At 29.1% G+C, this 20,531-nt stretch overlaps 1 protein-coding gene across 2 annotated transcripts in view; it reads left to right on the top strand.

The window, feature by feature from the left end:
• Positions 1-20,531, top strand: part of LOC129965402 (1-phosphatidylinositol 4,5-bisphosphate phosphodiesterase epsilon-1-like) — a 365,955-nt gene that overhangs the window by 170,377 nt on the left and 175,047 nt on the right. For both annotated transcript variants that reach the window (XM_056079248.1, XM_056079249.1), the window contains exon 3: positions 10,500-11,603. In XM_056079248.1, the coding sequence (XP_055935223.1) occupies positions 10,500-11,603 (1,104 nt within the window). The remainder of the gene's footprint in view (positions 1-10,499; positions 11,604-20,531) is intronic.

Here is a 20,531-nt window from a genome sequence, read left to right as displayed (position 1 = left end):
TTTGGCGATATCGCTATTAGGAGTGAAGATACGATATCCTTCTAGTAACTTCTTTGCCATGTCACAGGAACTATAAAAAATGAAGGTACAGAAACGAGAGTCAACAATCGGATAGAAAAAGAGTAATTAAACGAAGTTTCTCTTTGAAGTGTTGATCTTCAACGAGCTCTTTGTATTAAATAACGATTTCTGTTTCTATGCTATTGTTTACTGCAGATTCTATTCTTGAATATACTCTAACTTATTTTGTTTCTGTGTGTTACTGTGCATTCGTGTTTTCGTTTAGAATAAAGTATTGTTATTCCTTAGTGAACATTTGAAATTTTTTAATTGTAAAATCAATGGATGAATTGCATATAACAATAAGGGAAAATTATTTAAGAAGGAAAAAAAAATTCGAAATCGAAAAAATTATTTCAAATTTGTATTTATTACTCTGTTTTATATCCACACTTTCTCCGATTTAAGGATGAATTTCTTCAATTTTTCTCATTAACGGCTCTTTTATAAGATTATCAGCTTTTTTCTTAACACTGAAGTCATTATCTTCCAATTTTCTACGGCTCATTTGTATTCTGACGGCTTCCTCTGCTTCTTTAAATTTGTGCTGTTAAAAAGAAATAAGCGTAACGCAATTACCGATAATCCGTTAATCCTCAGTAGGAAATCAAATTAAAGAGGGAAAAGTCTTCTTACGCCTTAGCTTTGATAAGTTTTTAAACGTTTTATAAGCAATGGTGTTTTTTTTTTTTTTTTAATCCTGGTTTCGGTGGTGCTCGTGGTTGCTGCAAGAAGCTAATATTGTTTCACCGCTTCTCTTTTCTATTTGAGAAAAATGAAAAAAAAAATCTATTCTCCATAACGAAGCATTAAAGCAAACTTAATAAGCTCTCTTTAAAGAAGTCGCAGGAGAGAAACGCGTAAGAAAAAGCGAATAAATAGTGAATACTTATTTATAGTAATTTATTTTCTGCCATCTGCAAAGAATTCGACTGAGCTTTTTCTTAAATCAAGTCGAATATCGAATAGAACATTTTTATTCTATTCATTCCCAAATATTTTTTGCTGGTGGCAACATTTTTCAGGATACTGGAAATTTCTACTGTAAATATTGAATTTAAAACAGTTAATTTAAAAGTTTATTGTTTAAAATTGTACAATACTGCAATTTTCGTCGAAGCAAAGTAATTATTGGCTTAATGCTAAGTGATAAAGTGAAAAAAGTAAAAGTAGATTGTAAAAATAGGTGATACAGTATAAATATTTTAAAATGTGTGGTTGATGATAAAAATTTTAAAAGTAATAAATGCACTCTTAAATTAAAGATAATGGTAGTTCATACTAAATAAGTCGGAGAGCGACGAACAATTGCTAAAAATATAAGGCTTATTTTATTCCATAGGAGAATAAGGCAAAATTGTGATTTTAAATCTACTATAGTCAAAAAAAGAAAGAGATGAAAAGAAAAGAATAAAATACTTACTGGTGCAAAATAAGAATATATGCTAGAAAACTATCTCTCGAGAATTGAGTCATATTATTTTTTATGAAAGCAAATTATATTATCTTTGTGTATTGCGACATTTGGGCATACATTCAATTACTCCATTAATTCCGTTTTGTTGCTGTTGGTGCTGGCAGTAAAGAAATGAAGGAAATACTCTCAAGAGTAAAAGAATATTATATGCTAGAAAACTACATCTCGAGTCTTAACTCCTATTTTTTATGAAAATTAATAAATTATGTTATCGCCATGTGTTGCATGATAACCAATGCAAAGTTTGGGTATGCATTAAATTGCTCCATTAATTCCTTTTGTTACTACTAGTAGTCCCACTTCACTTTAAATCGATGGTAAGTTATTGAATAAGACTAAGAAATGGATGCAGTCTTGATGTCAATTGCTCTATTGTATCACATACATATATAACGAGGTTCAAATTGGAAGAGAAAACGGAGAATTCTATGGAGGGATCATCTAAGGACAGATTCAACGCCCATTGTACCCAGATAAAAATGTAATTGCAGAAAAATATTTTAGTAAATATGATCTATCACGTTTCTAGACTGAGTTTGGATATCCATTCCAAGAACCCAGGATTACGCACACCCCAAATCTTCACTGTATATCTTTTTTATTCTAGATTAAAAGGCAGAAGCAAGGAATGAATGGAATACATCTGAAAGATCTGAGGCATGTAGATTATACTCTTTTAACAGTCTTCATTGGCCTATCTTGAAACTGTGGTATCCTCGAATAACGAGGATACCACAGTTTTCGTTACAGTTCTGTTACAGTCCTTTGCTTATTTCTTTAGATAGTTAATGCTAAATACGGTTGTCTTATCTTGATGGGGAGTTTGTATTGAATGCCATCATACATAATCTTCCTCTTAAAATCTCTGTCGTAAAATGACAGCATAACATAAATATAATGACATAAATATGGCAGTATAGGTGACTTCTATTTTTTTTTGGGGGGGACACTTCCATCTGTGTTGAATTGCAGTGTTCCATCTGTAGGCTGAACATTGTTGAAAGACTTTTAGCGAAAATACATTTCTTGTATTTAGCGACTTATAGAGTTCCTGTAATATGAATATGTCTAAATGACTTGGAGAGACGATGTGTTTAATACTACATTAAATTTATTTTAATAATTAATAGACTTCACGGTACTCTCTTTTGCGTTTTTGTCTATATTAATTTGTATACACAGATTTTCTAAGTATTTCAATCCTTTCAGTATAAAATTTTTATGAAAAACTGCTTTCGTATGAAATATCATAATATACAAAATAATACTTTTATACCCTTAAGTTCTTTTAATTAAAATTATAATATCAGTTAAATTAAAAGATTTATAAAAACTGCCGATAGCTAAATATCTTCAAAAGTTGTTAATATTTGTTACATTAATACTGCAGGTTTTCCTTACAAAGGCTGTATAAGAAAGCTTTCTTCGACTGGATTTCATCGATTGCCTTAATGATGGTTAAATCGCTACTTCCAAACCAATACCAGCACTGATAAAAGACGCATTAAAATAAAGAGAACTTTAAAAAAATAGCGGTACAGGCAGTTCAAAATATAAAAAAGGCAAACATTTGATTAATTTAATATTAGAGTCATTTTTGTACTTTGAAAAGTTGATTGTATTCTTCATTTAACTTTATATAATAAGTGTACAAAATCTGATTAAATGCAACACAGGAGAAAACATGAACCATATATACATACATAGCGAAAATGACTTTTATGTTTGTGAAAATAAAACTAAGATATTTGATTATGAGATATTCCTTTTTCAAAAAAAAAATCGATAAATACATTGTAATCAATATGTGCAAAGGATTTCGACTCCAACCATTATAAACTGGGCCATCTAAAATAAATTAACCTGCTTTTCAAAAAAAAAACGGTCAAGTTAACAATTAATTTCTTTTATATCGTTTTAATTGCAACCTAAAATCAATTTAAAGTAAGTTTTCATTTTTAATAATTTATAATCTCATAAACTATTTCCTTTAAACGTTTTATTTTTTAGATCTTCATGTCAAATATGAATATTATTTGATTTACTCTTATTTCTGTTTCTTAAATTAGAGATACATACTTATATTCCACGCCTTTAGTAATCATGGACACAAATAGTGGAACATGAATTTTTTAATTCCTCCGTTTTCAAGTCATCTGATTTAAGTGCAAGTTCTTATTTTTTAGCTATGGTTAAATGACGGGATCGAAACTGCCGTTGGCAGCTCATTCTTCAAATTTTTACAATATATTGCCGTCTTACGTTCTTACATTTTGAAACATTTATATACTTTATTTCTCAAATACTTATAAACATAGGCATGAAAACAAATAAAGTCTCATAAATATGTGAAAGTGTTTATTGCTCCTAGCAACAACCTGCCGCGGTGGCCAGGTGGTAAGGTCTCGGCTTCGGAACCGGAGGGTTTCAGGTTCGAGATCCGATTTCACCGAAGAGCCGTCTTGTGAGGGGGTCTGTTGCACGTTAAATCCGTCAAGGCTAAACGTCCTCTCACTGGTGTGGTGTGGAGAGGGGGGTGCCAGTTCAGGTGTCGTCCTCGTCATCTGACCGTGGTTCAAAATGACGAGGTCCGTCCCAAAATAGCCCTAGTGTTGCTTCAAACGGGACGTTAATATAACCAAACCAAACCTAACAACAACCAAAATTTGTTGTTATTCTTCTCGATGACTTCAAATAACTTGAAAATACAGCTGTGTTGAATTCAACAAAACTAAAAAAATATATATAATTTATCTATTTATTTTTGTGAATATTAGATGGTTATTAAAATGTTCCTATTTTTTAATATAAAAAATTGATATAGAGTTCAAATCATTGGATAAAAACATATTTCTTACTGCTCTTTAGATATCCGTTATTTTTTTTAATATATTCTATTTATTTCCCCCTGTTATGCAACGACTGATCCCATGAAATGCTAAAGGATAAACAGAAAGGTCATCTCTAAAGCTCCGGGAGCGATCTTAAATCTTCTTTTGAAGTATTACTTGGCTGAAACGAAAAAGAAAGTTTGTGGGATATATATATCCCATAATCCTCTGGGAAACATGATCTTAGAACGACATGGCTCGGAATTCTCAGGAAAGTTGAGAGGGATTAATAAGAAGAAACTGAAAAAGTGAAATACCAGCTTCCGCGTACTAAGAAAAATAGTCTTAGAAATAACTTTGATAACTACGAATTAATATGAATGAAATAACAAAAGCCAAATATTGATTGCGTAGTAAAATGTCAAATAACATAAAATAAATTTCTAGGCGATGATTTTATTTTAGAAATTATGGCATGTGTATGAATTATATTTTAAATGCCACCTTGACACAACAAAGGTGTTTTCATATAAAGTGTTGTCAGTCACAGCTGCAATATAGCATTTAGAAGAATGTAAATGCAATGGTATCGATTTTGTGATTCGTTTAGTAAGAACTGCTATCCATTTTCTTGAGAAGATGCTATAAACGAAGTATTATGCTAAATATGAAGTGGCAGGAAACTAAGTAGAAAAACAGAGTTTCAAAGTGTCACCTTAAAGCATCCCAAACATGCTCGATAAGGTTCATGTTTGGCAATCGGAATGGCTATTCCCTGATCTTAATTACTTTTTAATGAGATTCCTTCCATGAGATTTGCTTGGATAACGTTGACATATTATTAAATAAATTTCTGGTGTATTTCAACACGTTACTGAGGCATGGAAATATGAAGAATTTTGTGCCATCTCAGATATTATCCTTATTTTCTAGCCATGGTTCAAAATTAATTGCCTATCCCAATAAAGCCTAGGTATAGCTTTAAAACAATGCAATAATCTTAATGAAACTAATTTAAATTATCTACTGAACAGACATAATGGTGCTTTTAAGCTTGAAGTGCATCATTTTCGAAAATATCAGCTGTTATAAGATTTAGATGTCTTTATGTCCAAACACATGCCACTCAGAAAATGTATTGCCTCCTCTGCAGCAGTCACTCGTACGCATGTTTTATAACTTGGTTTCAGGTTTTCCTCCCCAAATTAAGAGAGCTCTACAATTTTTTTGCAGGCTACATCTGATCTGAACAAAACAACCTTTCCCTAATCCACAGTTCAGTTAATAAACTGACGTACCTGAACTAAGCACACTCATCTGAGATGTTAACAGTACGCTATTTGCATGTGCTGTTAAAGCATCTGATAAACAATGAATTAACTTTTCAGTTGCTGTAAGTTAACTAAATCAGGTTGAATTTAAAGTTCTGGTTATTCTTAAGCAAATGTGCATACACCGACATTCGATATACATCTTAGCTATTGTTAACTGATCCTTCTTAAGGTCATTTTTGATTTAAAACTTTTCACAAATTTAAGAACTCTCTTCTAAACCTTTCTTTCTGATCTTGAACTACCTTTAATATAACCTCTTTTCCCTCTAATTCCTGTCAGATTTGAATTCGCCCCTAATTCTCCACTCATCGCAATTATTCTGATAAATGGTACTTAGAAATCAATGTGAAGAAATGATTCTGTTTATAAGTTTCATGACTATAGTGGCGTATGAAATTTTTTATTTTCTCATGCAAAATTGTATGGCAATTGTACTGCCTGTTTCGCACATCCCTGTTTTATGAAATCGAATTTATTCATAAAACTAGGAATCGAATCGAATATCGAATTATTATTCGAAATGATCAATTTCTTGCAACATGTGTATTACGAATCTAATTGAATTAAACACTCAGCAAAAGTTGGCTAAACTATTTGTAAAAATCAGTTTTTTTCCAATTGTAATTAAAATAATATGTAAGGTGTCATTTCTTCACAAAAAAGATTATTTCTTGATTATGTTCACAGGATATCAGTATATTTATAGGATATTTTTGTTTGTTAAGTTCAATAAAAAAAATTTGCGAAATAACAATATTAAAAAAATAAACCTCATCCCTAAGGTAGCATCTTTATTTCATGCAGTAAATAACTAGAACATTTTTATTTCATCTAACATTAAAATTTCTACTCCACTACTCCACTGACTACTCCAGTACCTCCACTACCTCCACTGACTACATATACATACCTATATGAATGGAAGTAGTTTTAAGGTGTACGTACACACTTGAAACTTCGAAAATCGTTCAAAATATCGAATATTTTTTTATTGCTTAAAAATGCTCTTTGTTCCTTTAGCTTTGAAACAATATCAAGATGTTGTCAATATTCGAAATATTTCTCGAGTTATAATCATTTTTGTTGAGGTTCTTTCATTAAAAACTCTAGTTACGGTTTTCTTTAAACTCATTTTATAAAGAATGAGATTTTCCCACTATGTTGCTTCATTCAAACAATCATAACTCAACAAGAAATTGACCAAATACAATTATGTATATATCAAAATAATCTGTATGAAACAGTGGATGTTTTGTGTCTCAATCAAAGTTATATTTATATCAATAAATTTTTAATATCTATTTAAAAGTTAAAATGACAGAAAAAATCTCTCTTTTTCTATTCATCGTTGATGAAAAAATTGTTAAAAATAAACTATACATTTTTATTACTTGATTGAGGCAGATAACATAAAGACTAATATTAGGCATCATTTCCAATTAGAATTGTGTGTCTGTACAAATTAGAATTTGAGGTATCATGTTTCAAAAAATATGCTAATTAACCCATTAAATATTAATTAATTAATTAAGAATTAGTGTAATTTGATTTTTTTCCCTGAAACGAGTTTAAACATATATTAATGACCTACTGTGAAAAAAACTGGATTTTTAAATTTGAAAATTTAAAAAAAAAATCTGTGTACGTACACCTTAAGTGATTCCGTCGTGAATAGGAGAGTTTATTACGAAAACGAAATTTTCCATTTTTATTTGCCCGTGAGCAAAATGTACCAAAAAAAGCATAATTTGAATTCGAAATTTTGACGAATCTCTATATTTTAAACATTTCTAAGTTCAAAAAACACGTTTCTGAATTTATATTAATCCGTTTATCAACATGACAGACTAAAGGCTTTCATATATGGATGGAATTTGTTATGTGAAATTAACTCTAAAGTTAAAGATTTTTATGAAATTTTGAAATAGATATATTCAGTGAAAAATATCTTTCTCACTATGTGGATAGGTGAAACCGGGTGAGCAATGAAAACTAATAAAGCCATTAATATTTAAAATATTTAAAAAAATATTACAAAATATTTTCAAAAATTAGAGATAAATTTTATGCAAATAATGTTAATATTATCAAAAGTTTTCTAAAATTATTTTTTTAATGAGCATCTACTTCTCAAAAAGTAATTATATATCGAATTTAGGCTCTAGTTGTAACGGTTTTAACAGTTGTGCGTTTCGATCGTTTTTGCTTGTGCCATGATGCAATTCATAATTTTCAGATATTGTTGCTAGTTTATAAACATTGCTGTGATAAGTAAGTCATCATTAGAAACATTGCTGTGTTAAGTAAGTCATCATTAGAAACATCGCTGTGTTAAGTAAGTCATTATTTGATGAATGCCATTAGTAAAAAGGAAGAATAAAAATTGATAGAAAACATTTTATTTTATAAATGAATGATGGAATTCTTTAGTACTCTTCTTAAAGTCTGAAAACAGTTTTTATAGAAATTATAAGTGTTAAAAGTAACAGATTTTTCTCTGTTCTTCCTGAATTTCTCTTTCTCTCTCTCTCTTTTTGTCACTTTCAGGTTGTTTTTAATGTCTAACCCTATGCGTCTCTGAACTCGATCGTTTTCGAATTAGCAAATAAAACATTCAATTTAAGAAAATATCAATATTTGAATCAGATTTTTGAAAATAATATTTTCTTATTTCGCATATTTTGCTTTGATCACTTAGTGTCAATTAAACGATTTTGCTATTTTGTTAAGAAGGACTTTTAACACTTTCTGCTCAGGTATATAGGTAGGTGGATTTAGGCAAAATATAGTCATAAGTTCTTTGTATTAAAACTGATATCGAATTTTTGAAATATAAGAATTTGCTAGTGTATGCCTCTTATCATATTAAGTTGAATATTCAGTTTCCAAAGCCGTACTGAACAGATTCTTTCAAATTTTTCTTTCTTCATTTCAAAATGAAAAAGCATCAAGAACCTCTTTCATTTTATATTTGCGTCATTAGACAAATTTTGATGCTGTAAATATAAAAATAATTTAATAAATAACAATATGTTAATTAATAATTTGAATTTTTTAAATTAATTTTTTGAAATTTTACCGTCACAATTTACTACTAAATATCAAAATTATACTATTTATATTATTCTTAATATCGTGATGAAAAATGATTATATCAATATAAATAAGAGTGATTATAGCTCTATTATGAAGTATCATTGTAATATATTGGGTTAAAATCATGAATATATGAATTCTTTGAATTTTATTTTGCTTTATATTTAAAATGTTATTAGAGTTATTTTATATGTAGGGCTATAGAAGGATTTTTAAAACCTCTAGTAAACCAAATGAAACTTCTATCTAAATGTCATGAAGAAATTTCTGTGATTAAATAGCATGAAGTATTAAAAGAAGAGATAACGCGATTTCAGCTTTAACGTGCATATGAATAAACAATGAATTTCACTGTGTAATTCCTCACTGTGTAAGCAAAATAATTAAGTATTTTGCATCTCATGCTCAGGGCAAAAGAAGTTTGAAGAATCATTCGAGGTGCTATGAAGCATCAAAGCGATTTTAATTAAGACGGCATAAAATTCGTTGAGGTGGAAACTAGAAGTTATTTAATCCTGTCACTTCATTATTTTGTTTCAAGCTTCACCAAATATATAATTGAGTGAAATTTATCAAAATCAGAGAATATTTCTTTGTCCAAATGTATTTAAAACAGATGTTTAATAATTATTTTCTTTAAAACAGATTTTTAATAATTATTTTTGCCATTTGAATGCTTTTGGAAGTGATGAGAGAAGTAAAAGCTTCGAGAATTTTCATATTTCTAACTAATTCTAAATCACTAATTTTACTGTGTGCCGTCTTCCTCCTCAAGATTGTCCGTTCTGTTATATGAAAGTGTAATAATTTTAATAGAATTTGTTCTATAGATCTTTCAAAAAATTAAATAAAATAGGAATAAAATCTTGCCATTTACTGGAATGGTTCTTTGATAAACCGATCTAAAAAATTTTCAATAAAATGTATTCTTAGTTTTTTTGGTGAATGCACTCCAACAAAATTATAAAGAAGATCTAAGTTGTAGACGTAGTCCAAAAAAGATTGAAATATTCTCAAATAAATAAATAATTTTTTATCTAATTTATTTATAAGCAACAGATTAAATGTGCACGAAAAATTTAGTATAATTAAGTGAAATTTCTGAAAAGGAATTAAGAAAAAATTATAAAGGAAACTGTGTTGAAGGAGGGGGGGGGGGGTGTTATCACATTACATGAAATATATTCTGCTACTGTAGTAGTGATCAGATAAATTGTATCTAAGCGAAAGCATCTAAGCAAAACTTTCTCCTTTTTCAATCCATTTTCATTTAATTCCAAAATTAATTTTTTAACAAATTCAGCCTATTAAAGAAAAAAAAATTTAATTTTCAGATCAAATTTAATATTCGTGTACATCTTCCCCTAATTTGCACTTTTGTTATGATTATTCACCAGAATTTTTTTATTTAACGGAATATTTCTTATAATTTTAACACTCATTTAATATTTTTAACAAATTATTTTTATTAAGTTAAGGAAGTGCCTTTGATGTATGAAAAATTTACTAAAAATTATATGGACCAAACAGTTCTTTTAAGCAAAATTCTATTCTGAATCATAACTTGTCATATCTAACATATATTCAGTAAAAATTTTTTAAAATTTTAGGACATTCAATTGAAATGTTTACCAGTAATCATTGTTTCCTTTTTATGGTATTAATTAAGGCAAACGCTTATTCATCTCTTTCTCATTACAGGATGAAGAGAAGGAGGCCCAAGTGACCGTCCACGCTGCCCCGAGCATCTCCTGCGGATGCTCCTGCTCTCCGTCCTGCCACTCACTGGCCTCCAGCATCAACGACCTGTCCTTTGAGGCCGAACAGCTGGACAGGGCGATACGCGCCAATGACACGCAAGTGGTACGGCGCATGCTAGAGATCCACCACGGAAGCCTCCTCTTAGACAAGTCCAGCGAGGGTTCCCAGGACTTCCCTTTCCTCAGGGACCTCTCGCCCTCCTTGGACCACGAACCCCCTCGACCCCCCATTTTCGTGAACGCCCTTCATCTTTCGGTCGAGTGCAACTCCCTGGACGTTGCTAGGCTTCTCCTGAAATATGGCATGGACCCGAACGAAGCGGGAATCCCACCCTCCTCCGTGGAGGTGTGGAGGAGAGGCAGCTGCAACTCTAACAATTTTCTTTCCCCTTGTACCTTCAAATACCCTCCAAGTTCCAAAAAGCATTTGCTTACTTCACGACAGTGCCTCGATTTACAGCTGAGAACAGTTTACATCTCATCTGACGACAAGAGAGTTTATTACGATGATCACTACACGCGAGAGAACCTGTATGCACTCGCCCCTTTGTTTCTCGCCGTTGCAGTAGGTAATGCTACCATGGTTCATCTACTTCTCAAATATGGGGCTAACCCCAGGGTGCAAGATGGACATGGTGTCACACCTCTTCACTTGGCAACATGTCAGAACAAGGTTTCGTGGTCTTGCATACGGCTTCTGTTGGAGAGAGGTGCCAAGATCAATATGCCCAACAATCAGGGCGTGTGCCCTCACCAGCTGCTGGACTCGTCGGACTTGAATCTGATGCAAAAGTCGCTGGTGGAGGACGCTTTTAGCTGCTTTTTAGCCCACCCAGTGTCTCGTGTTGAAGGAGAAGAGTCCTTCTTGAGCACAGGGAACAGTTTCAGGAACTATTTTCTCCTGAGAAGATTCCAGGAGGGTAAAAGCGCCAGCCGACAGTCGTCCAAGGTCAAAGACGTGGATGAGGAAACGTCGCATCAAGAATCCCTGCCACGCAATAGTTTAGAAAATAGCTCGCACACCGAGGATGAAGTCTCGGATATGGTGAGATATCTTCAAATTATTCTTCATTATAAATACTACTTTGTTATGTGAAATATCTAATAAGAGTCAATTACTTATTAATAAAATAACATTTTTCTTTCTGCAGTAATAATGAATTCATAATTATCGCAAAAGTCAAGTTAATTATATGTTAGAGATTTTATCCCAAAAGACCTTTTGGGATAAAAGGTCTTTTTCAAAATACTCAATCAAGTTCAAAAACAGATGGAAATTTTGCGAATGAGTTACATTCATAAAATATTGACAATATTAAAAGACGAACATATAGTTACAAAAAAATGTGACACCTTTATTCTTTTGTTATTTACTATCGCATTTTTCACAAATGGAAATGACTCGAGAAGTGCAGATATTTACAAATTACAAACCGACTAACGAAGTTAATCTATATAATTAAATAACGGGATTTATTAATATCTTTAATTAACTATCATCTCGAAATTTTCCATCATGAATATTAGGTGAATTTTTCTTTGCTGTTATCATTGAAGCTGCTTTTCGACATTAAATTCCATCCAATAGCATTTTGTAGAATTCTTATGCAACTTTTGACAGTCACAAGATTTGGGAAATTGAAGCTTCCAATGTTAAATTAATCTTATAAACTTTTAACAATATTTTAGAAATTATTATATATTTCCTCAAAAAAATTTCACTCACTTAAAAAAAATTATATAAATTTATAAAAATTCAAACTAATTGCAGAAATAACACAAATTTATTTTTTATTTTTTAATTTTCAATCATGAACATTTCAAAAGGTGGATTATAACATAGTAATTTTTTTTTTTACATGAGAGTAAAATTGACATGCTAAAATATCAGATTTCCAAAAAAATATATGCAGGTCTCTAACGTTTACAAAATATTTACAAAAGAACTGGAAAATTCCTACAGTCAGTGCGTGACAACCGCTTTTTAAGGGAAAGTATATTATAATTATTTTTATTATATAGTATCTATACTCTGTAAAACACAAGCTTTAACAGACTCTATAATAATGCAGTTTTGAAATGCAGAAATATTAAATTTATATTCAAAACAGACGATTTTAATTAAATATTAATTTTGTTTTCTTTGCAAAACAATTAATGTTTATGTCTGTCAAACAATATAAAATTTGATTATAAATCATGATTTATTATCAGTTAAGATTTAGCAATTTTTACCTATTAACAGCAATTATCGTTTTTCAAGATGAATTAGAATTCTATTGAAATTTACTCTATTTCTTACCATTCACTAAATTAACTAACGTTAAAATGAAGATATTAATTAAACAAAATGAGAAAAATAAAGAAATTAAACATGCAATAATAATATTATATAAAAATGAGAAAATTATATTTTCAGTGATTTAATCATAAAAACCTTTCATTAAATTTTTGCTGAGGTGGAAAAGGTTTCCATAATATCGTTAAAATTATTTTATCCGCGTTATAAAAAATATGTAACTAAAATAATTTATAGGTTCTAGTTAGAAAAATTGTAGCTGGATAGTATACTAGGTTCAATTCACTTGTAATTGTACATCTTGACTTCATCAGCCATTGCAGTAGAGAATATATCACTCTGTTTGTCATCCTTACAGCAATTCTTTATAATTAACCTTTTTCTTTTATTTTAATGAGTTTTTTTACTCTTATCAGTACATAATTTACAGACTGCATGCCCAACACTAACATATAGGTAAGAGACTTAAAAATATTGTAGTGGATTGGAATGAGCGAGGATAGAATCTGGGACCTTGTGGTTCACTGCCGAGCAACATGACCACAATACAAAAGCAGTTGCCCGTGTAGCGTAGCTGTTAACTGGCTTATAAGCTTTCACCACAATATCATGCAGTCTATCAAGAATTTTCAGCCTGCTCACATTTCTAAATTCTACAATTTTTCCATAAAGCTGCTAAGATACGCTTCTGTTACACTTACTTCTATGTTCAAAGAAGGCAATGCAATATACCTTTAAAGCCTTATCTCTTCGAGTCTGAAATTCAATAAAGAAGAGCGGTCCATGTGTCAATACTACGTATCGAATTTTCAAGTTTCTAGGTGCGTTAATAAGTAATTGTTTTTCAGTACCTAGGAATAGAATAAGAGCTACTATCTCCTGAAAGAATTTCAGAATTTGGCTAAGTTGTACAGGTTTGATTGTTAAGTCTGTACAAAATTTCTTTCATTTAGATTTTTTTTGTTGTTGTTCATTACGTAGCTATGTATTTAGGTGGCAAATCGATAGACTTCTTTCAGACTGATATCGTTTAAAATCTGAATTAAATAAATGATATTGATGCCAAGGTCATATAATAAATTTCATTCCTTTCTCATTCGTTCCATTTTTGAGTTAGCGTTCTTGAAGACAGAGGGGTCTGATTGAAAATATGCTTTTATTTTTCAAGGTTAAAATTGTCTGAAACCTGAAGGCTCGCTAAAATCTAGTGGTCAATTATTTTGAAGTTTACGGTTCTTTGCTTCTGTATAATCCATACATAAATAAGTGAAAGATGTTTCATTCAGATTGTTTCATCACCATAAATATTACCTTCGTGAAGTTCTTTAACCATCGCGTTCTACTAATTAGTTTTTACTTCCTTAATATTGCCATAATTTAAAATTTTGTAATCATATTTTATTAGCAAAATCCTTAAATATCTTAATATTTGCTTAGAAGAATTAAAGTAATTAAAATATTACTGAATCTATGTAAAAATCCTATGTGTTATATTTTTATTATAATAAAATAATCTTATCAAATTTAATAAATCTCCTATCCATTTAACAATCGTTTCCGCCTGAAAATAAAATGATCTCTTTTCAATAAATATTGATACTTTCATAGGCTTAAAGTGTCTTTACGATCTCATCAATCAGCGATTTCTTTTTAAAATGGCTTAAACAACGTATTTCAATCGCCATAGTAAATTATAACGATTCATTTTGTTAAGATGGGATAAACTAAAAACGTTAAATAATGAATTGATTTTAAAAAAATAACGGAAATACGTTAATATTGAAATAAAAATAATAAAATATTTATAACTTGTAAAATCATGCTCATATTAAGAATAAATCTGTGTGTTTGATTTTTCTTCTGAAATTTCAGTAATTCAGTTTTATTTTGCTATTAACAAGCTGTAATTTGTTTTATATATGATCCTCAGGCGGATGACTTGTCTGGTCAGAATTTTCAGCTAACGATATTAATTATATTTGATACACATACATAAAAAAGGATTGATAAATCGAATTACTAAAAAACTTTGGTTTCGTAATGGAAAGAATTTCGAGAAAATAGTTGATTAACAACGTTAATTAACTAGGTTAATCAGTTTGTCGATTGGTATTAACCTGTCTCCTCTGGTCTTTCCGTTTACACAAACTTTGTGAAGACACGATAATCAACAACAAAATCCCCAAGGTGTTCCATTATTTTTCGTAACTAACTGTACATGACTGATACAATACTCAAAGAACTTGCTGTCTGAAGCAATACGTGCCTCGCATCTTTTATTCCTTGTTGGCTGTTGTGTTTTTAGAAATTTATATTCTTTTGCATCCTATCGTATTATACATTTTTTAGGGTGTACTTTGTTTTCCTAATTCAGGGTCAAAATATCCTTAGTCTTTGTTTCTCTTTGAGTTTCCTATATCATCATATCATGTGTTGTAAAAAATGTTTCTATATGACTTACTTTCTCTTAAATTTTATGAAATCCATCCATCCTTCCTCATCTATAAGCATTCTAATTTTCTATTCAAGAATTATTCTTTCATAGCATTACTATAATATTAGATCATTAATTTTTAGCTAAAAAATTATAATAATCTAATGTATAAGTAGCTGAATAAAACATATAACTCTCCTTCTCTTCATTTTTGTTTTCATTTTTATTGAATTTTTCCTAGTAATACTCTCAACAGAGTTTAGCAAAGCATCTCTTAGGTGTATCAATATCAGTTATGTTGTTTAACCATTTTTCAACGTAAATTTATCAACTGAAATTCTGTATCTGAATGGTGCATTTGTAAAACAGAATTTGATTCAGTTTTTAATAGCAACTACTTTATATTTCAACAAAATTTCTGAATTTAAATTTGAGCATAACTAATTTAGTAAATCATGTTCCATTCGGTAATTATTGAAAAACCATCCAAGGTTTTTTTTTACTAAAAAAAACTAGTCATCAGCGTTTCTTTTTGGAGCACTAAAATGTAATTTTGCTGTGTCTGTTGGTCAGACAAACTAATTTAGAATCAAGAAATGGTGATTTTTTCATCATGATAAAAGAAGATTTTTTAATAGTTATTAACATATTCATTATAGTATCTCGAAAAAAGAGAAAAGTGTTAGTTTTTAAATGTTAAAATTGTCAAATAAACAAATAGGTTTAAACAGCTTTTATCATAAATATTTTCGATCTATTGCAATAAAACTTATCTATTATATAAAAAATATCAATAATTTTCAATATTTAAAATTAATAAAGATTAACTATTTTTTATTACATTTTTTCAGATGTATTTAACTTCTTGATTTTTCTAAAAATAATCAAATAAAAAATATTTTATTAGATCTAATTTTTGTGTATGATAAATGCTCATTAATAATCATTATTTTTTGTATTGAGTAGATTTTTGTAAAAACCTATTAAAATTGCATTTCATTTTAATACCTCTTTGCATTCTTATGTCCGCTTTGACTGCAATTCTGTAGGTTGCATCGTTTTCACATTCTTCTTGGATAATTATTATTAAAAATCTCAAACTAGCAAACTTTTACATTAATGTTTAGGAATCACAACACACTTACAACTATTTCTGAGATTTCTTAGCGCTAAAAGATTTTATCTAAAAGCTTATAAAATAACATTTTAATTCATACCCTAAGTTTCATTCATACCATGATCAAGAATGATTTTGAGACACAAAACTCCTCTAAATGAAATCAAATCTAAGCATTAAAAGGAATTCTTATACTCGCATCTCATTACCTTTCGAAAGGCAAAGGGTCAAACGAATAATATAATACCAAAAATGTGTTTATTGGACTCGGAGAAATCTGAAGAGTGGAGATTCGTCAAAATCTCGAATTCGAATATTGTGATGGTTACAATATTTTTTCTTTGCACTCTTCGTATCTGAGAAAGTAGAAATCTATATTTCAACATGCTTAAGAAAACTTGGTACTGAAAAGAAAATTCTAGTAATTTTTTTCTCCTAATTTTTAAAAAAGTTTCTAAAGATTTCTATGCAAAATCTGCATAATTTTGCTTTAGTTAATTGTAAATTTTTTAGAAATTTAAATTTTTAAAATATTTTTTCTGTAAAGAATTTTAAAGTTTAAAATTTCCTTGAAAAATCTCAAATTTTTAATGCTTTTTCTCATTTAATACCCAATATTTGTGCATCAATAATTTATAAGAATCCTCTCAATGAATTTAAAGATAATAGGGATCTGATTTTGAATATTTAAATTAGTTTTGAGGAAAAAAATGTTTACTCAAAAAAAATTTTGCGATTTTTTTGAAGAATATCAGATTTTTTATACTTTGCTATTTCAGAAAAAATTATAATTAATATTTAAGATATGAATGCCTAATTTTATTAAGTTGATGTTTCTGTGATTACAGTAAAAAAATCAAGTAGTTTCAATAAAATATAATAGTAGATCAATGTAAAAGTAGTTCAAATAAATAACTTTTAGCATTTTAAAGTAGACATGATTTCTGAAAAAGCAAACGTGTTTAAAGATTCAACACAGTAATATTACAACTAAACTAGAATACTAACTGAATAATATTAAATCGGATATTTTTCTCAAAAATAACTAAACATTTTAGGAAGAAATTAATTAAATTATAAATTTTCATTGTTTCCATTGTTAATAACTTCTCTAGTTTAACTTAGCTATAATTATGAAAAAAAATTGAAAAATTCAAAGATGTTATTATTTACTAATTTTAATGTTTTCGTTCAATATGTTTAAAAAATCCTTTTAAATGTTTTTATTCAAATAGTTATTAATTCCTAAAAATAATTGTAAACCATTTAAATACAATATAATAAAAAAAGTTTAAAACAAGCAAAGTTTCCAAAAAAAATTAATAATGGGTTTAAATTCATCTATACATTTTCTTTTACATAAAAAAGAATTATATCGTGAAACTAGTTATAAATTTGGATTTGTTGTAATTAAAATGTTTTAGTAAACATACACGGATTCGGTGGTCTAGTGGTAAGGTCTCGGCTTCAGAACCGAAGTTTTATACAGGTTCGACACCTGATTCTACTAAAGAATCGTTGTGTAAACGATACTGGTGCACGCTAAATCCATCGGGGCCAAACGTCCTTCCATTGATTTAATGCGGAAGTTAGGAGATGAAGTGCCAGTTCAAGAATCGTTTTCGTCGTTTGACAGCGGTTAAAAATTGCGAGGTCCGTCCCAAAATAGCTCGCGTTAGTGTTGCTTTAAAGCGGTATGTTAATGTAAACGAAAAAATTGTTACTTATATGATTCGATGAAAATATTGTGAGTATAAAAATAAACTCTCTTTTATTATTTTATTTCTGTAAATCGAAATTAGATATAACAAGTATCTATCTAGTTTTTCTTTTGTACGCCGACGGTACTTAAAAGTTCCAGTTAATTATTATGACTATTTTTTCTGGCTGTATTCAAAAGTTCGAACCGCAAACAGTAAATATTAACTAAGGCCATAATTTTTTTTTAAAATTTAAAATAAAATTATTTTAATGAATTTAAAATAATTTTACTCGTATTTCCTGGACGTAGTCTGCTCAAAACGTACCTAATTATGCAAAAATAGGATTGCTAAATTGATGGTAAAACAATCTAATAAATAAATCGCTATATTTATCCTTTTTCAGAAACATAAGAAATGCATTGGCATTTAATATCGTGTTACAGCTACAAATCGCATTAAACGAGTAACAACAGAAAACGAAAAACATTCAGAAACAATACTTCAGTTCTTGTAAAAAAAAAGAAGCAGATAATCGAAAATGAATATTTTTTCAATTTGTCTCGTGCATCTTTCCAGCCTGGAACAAAAATGTTCGCACTCAAAATAACTCTTTTTCGAATCGCACTGAAACTTTTAAACTTGATTTAACTTACGAAAGTCTGTTCACCATTTTTTTCTTAACAATACTTGCCTTACAAAGTGATTTCGAAACTTTATCTCATATTGGATCCTGTAATAAATCAAGACGAGTTTTGATGATTTTAATCAAAAATCTAGGTGTTTACAAGATTTTTAAAAAATGATAATAATAAATGTATGTAGGAAGAAATTGCAGCCATCCGCGTTCCTGTCTCATTTCTCGTCTTATTTGAAAGTTATTCGTCAAGTGAGCTGGGGACGAAGGATAATTAAAAACTTGATATCACATTTCCCGAGATAAAATTTTCTTTTACTACAAGAATGCAGAGATTATTTATGAAGATAATTTTGAAAATCGATGCGATTTATCTGCAATCTTTTTAGTATTTTGCATATGAATCTTAATCACTGGAGTGGGTAGATTTTATCTGTCAGATTTATATTTATTTGTCTATATATTTTTACTTTTGAATATAAAATTAAAAATGTTCAACCATATCAGAGAAGTTCTGTATGCGAAATAAATCAGTATGAAGAAATATCATTAAGTTAAACCACACTTATTTGATAAAAGTAATGAAATACAAGTGAAGTACACCACTGTAAGGACGTTTGAACCACGATCATATTTAAACCATGAACATAAAAATTATTTTGTGGAATTGAAACCCAAATGTGCGATCGGTGCATCCAATAAGATGATAAACTCTTTTAATGATTTCATAAAAGTTACGAAGTGAACGAACAAATATTGTAATCAAAAGCATGAAGATAACATGTAAGTTGAACAAAAAAAAATTCTTCTGAGTAATATTAAGTAATAAATGTTTCAATTAAGCACTTTGAGTGAAAAATTAGTTTTTATTTCGTGATTTCAAAAGTCTGTTTTTATAAGATTAGTGATAACAAGTGACAACTTCTTTGTACTTTTAATAAACATTAAGTTAACAACTTTGTTGCAAGAAATTTATTTTGCCTATATTCTTTTAATTGTATTTGACAACTTTTAATTCTCTGAAAAAATATTTTCATCAGTTGGAAACATATATTATGTACATCCGCATATGACTGGGAAAATTATAGTAAACTACGATGACCGAATTAGTCAACCGATACTATCGTTAGTAAATATCATGTAAAGAGTCTTTATTTGAAAGAAATGCATAAATTTCAAATTAAAAGTGCTAAGAAGAGCAGAGTACTTTCGATTGAATATCAAAACTGAAAAATTATTAAAAGTTTGTTCATATATTTTCACTTTAGAAAAATCCTGCGCCACCCCTTCTATAATCGTAAATTACTTCATAGTCATTCTGAATTCTTATAATGAATGGCCATATCGAAATCTCAAGCATTTCAAATACAAAATGTGTAGTCCTGCTTCGTAGTTTTTCCTTTAAGGTATTTAATCTCATTTCTTTTACTTGCTTTATATATAAGTAATTATATATAAAGAATTTTATATACAATTTTATAAAATATTTTATTTTATTTATATATAAGTAATATGATTTGGATCGAAATTTTCTGGCATCATGCTATTAGACATTTCTGCGAAATTACCTATGTAAAATCCACCATAAACATTTTGTTTTCAAGAATATTTTTATCATTGAATTTAGAATATTTTGAATCATTTGTGTGTTCTATAAATCAATGAATTCGAAATAAAATAGATCTTCAGAATCCAGTCATATTAAGAAACTTATTGTGCTAAAGATTTTAGTTTCATATGCATCATTGCTAACCCTCTAAATAGAATATTTTTACGTACAATAAAC

Source organism: Argiope bruennichi, chromosome 4, assembly GCF_947563725.1.
Source record: "Argiope bruennichi chromosome 4, qqArgBrue1.1, whole genome shotgun sequence".
In the NCBI taxonomy this organism is placed as follows: domain Eukaryota; kingdom Metazoa; phylum Arthropoda; class Arachnida; order Araneae; family Araneidae; genus Argiope; species Argiope bruennichi.
This window is presented reverse-complemented; position numbering and strand designations above follow the sequence as displayed.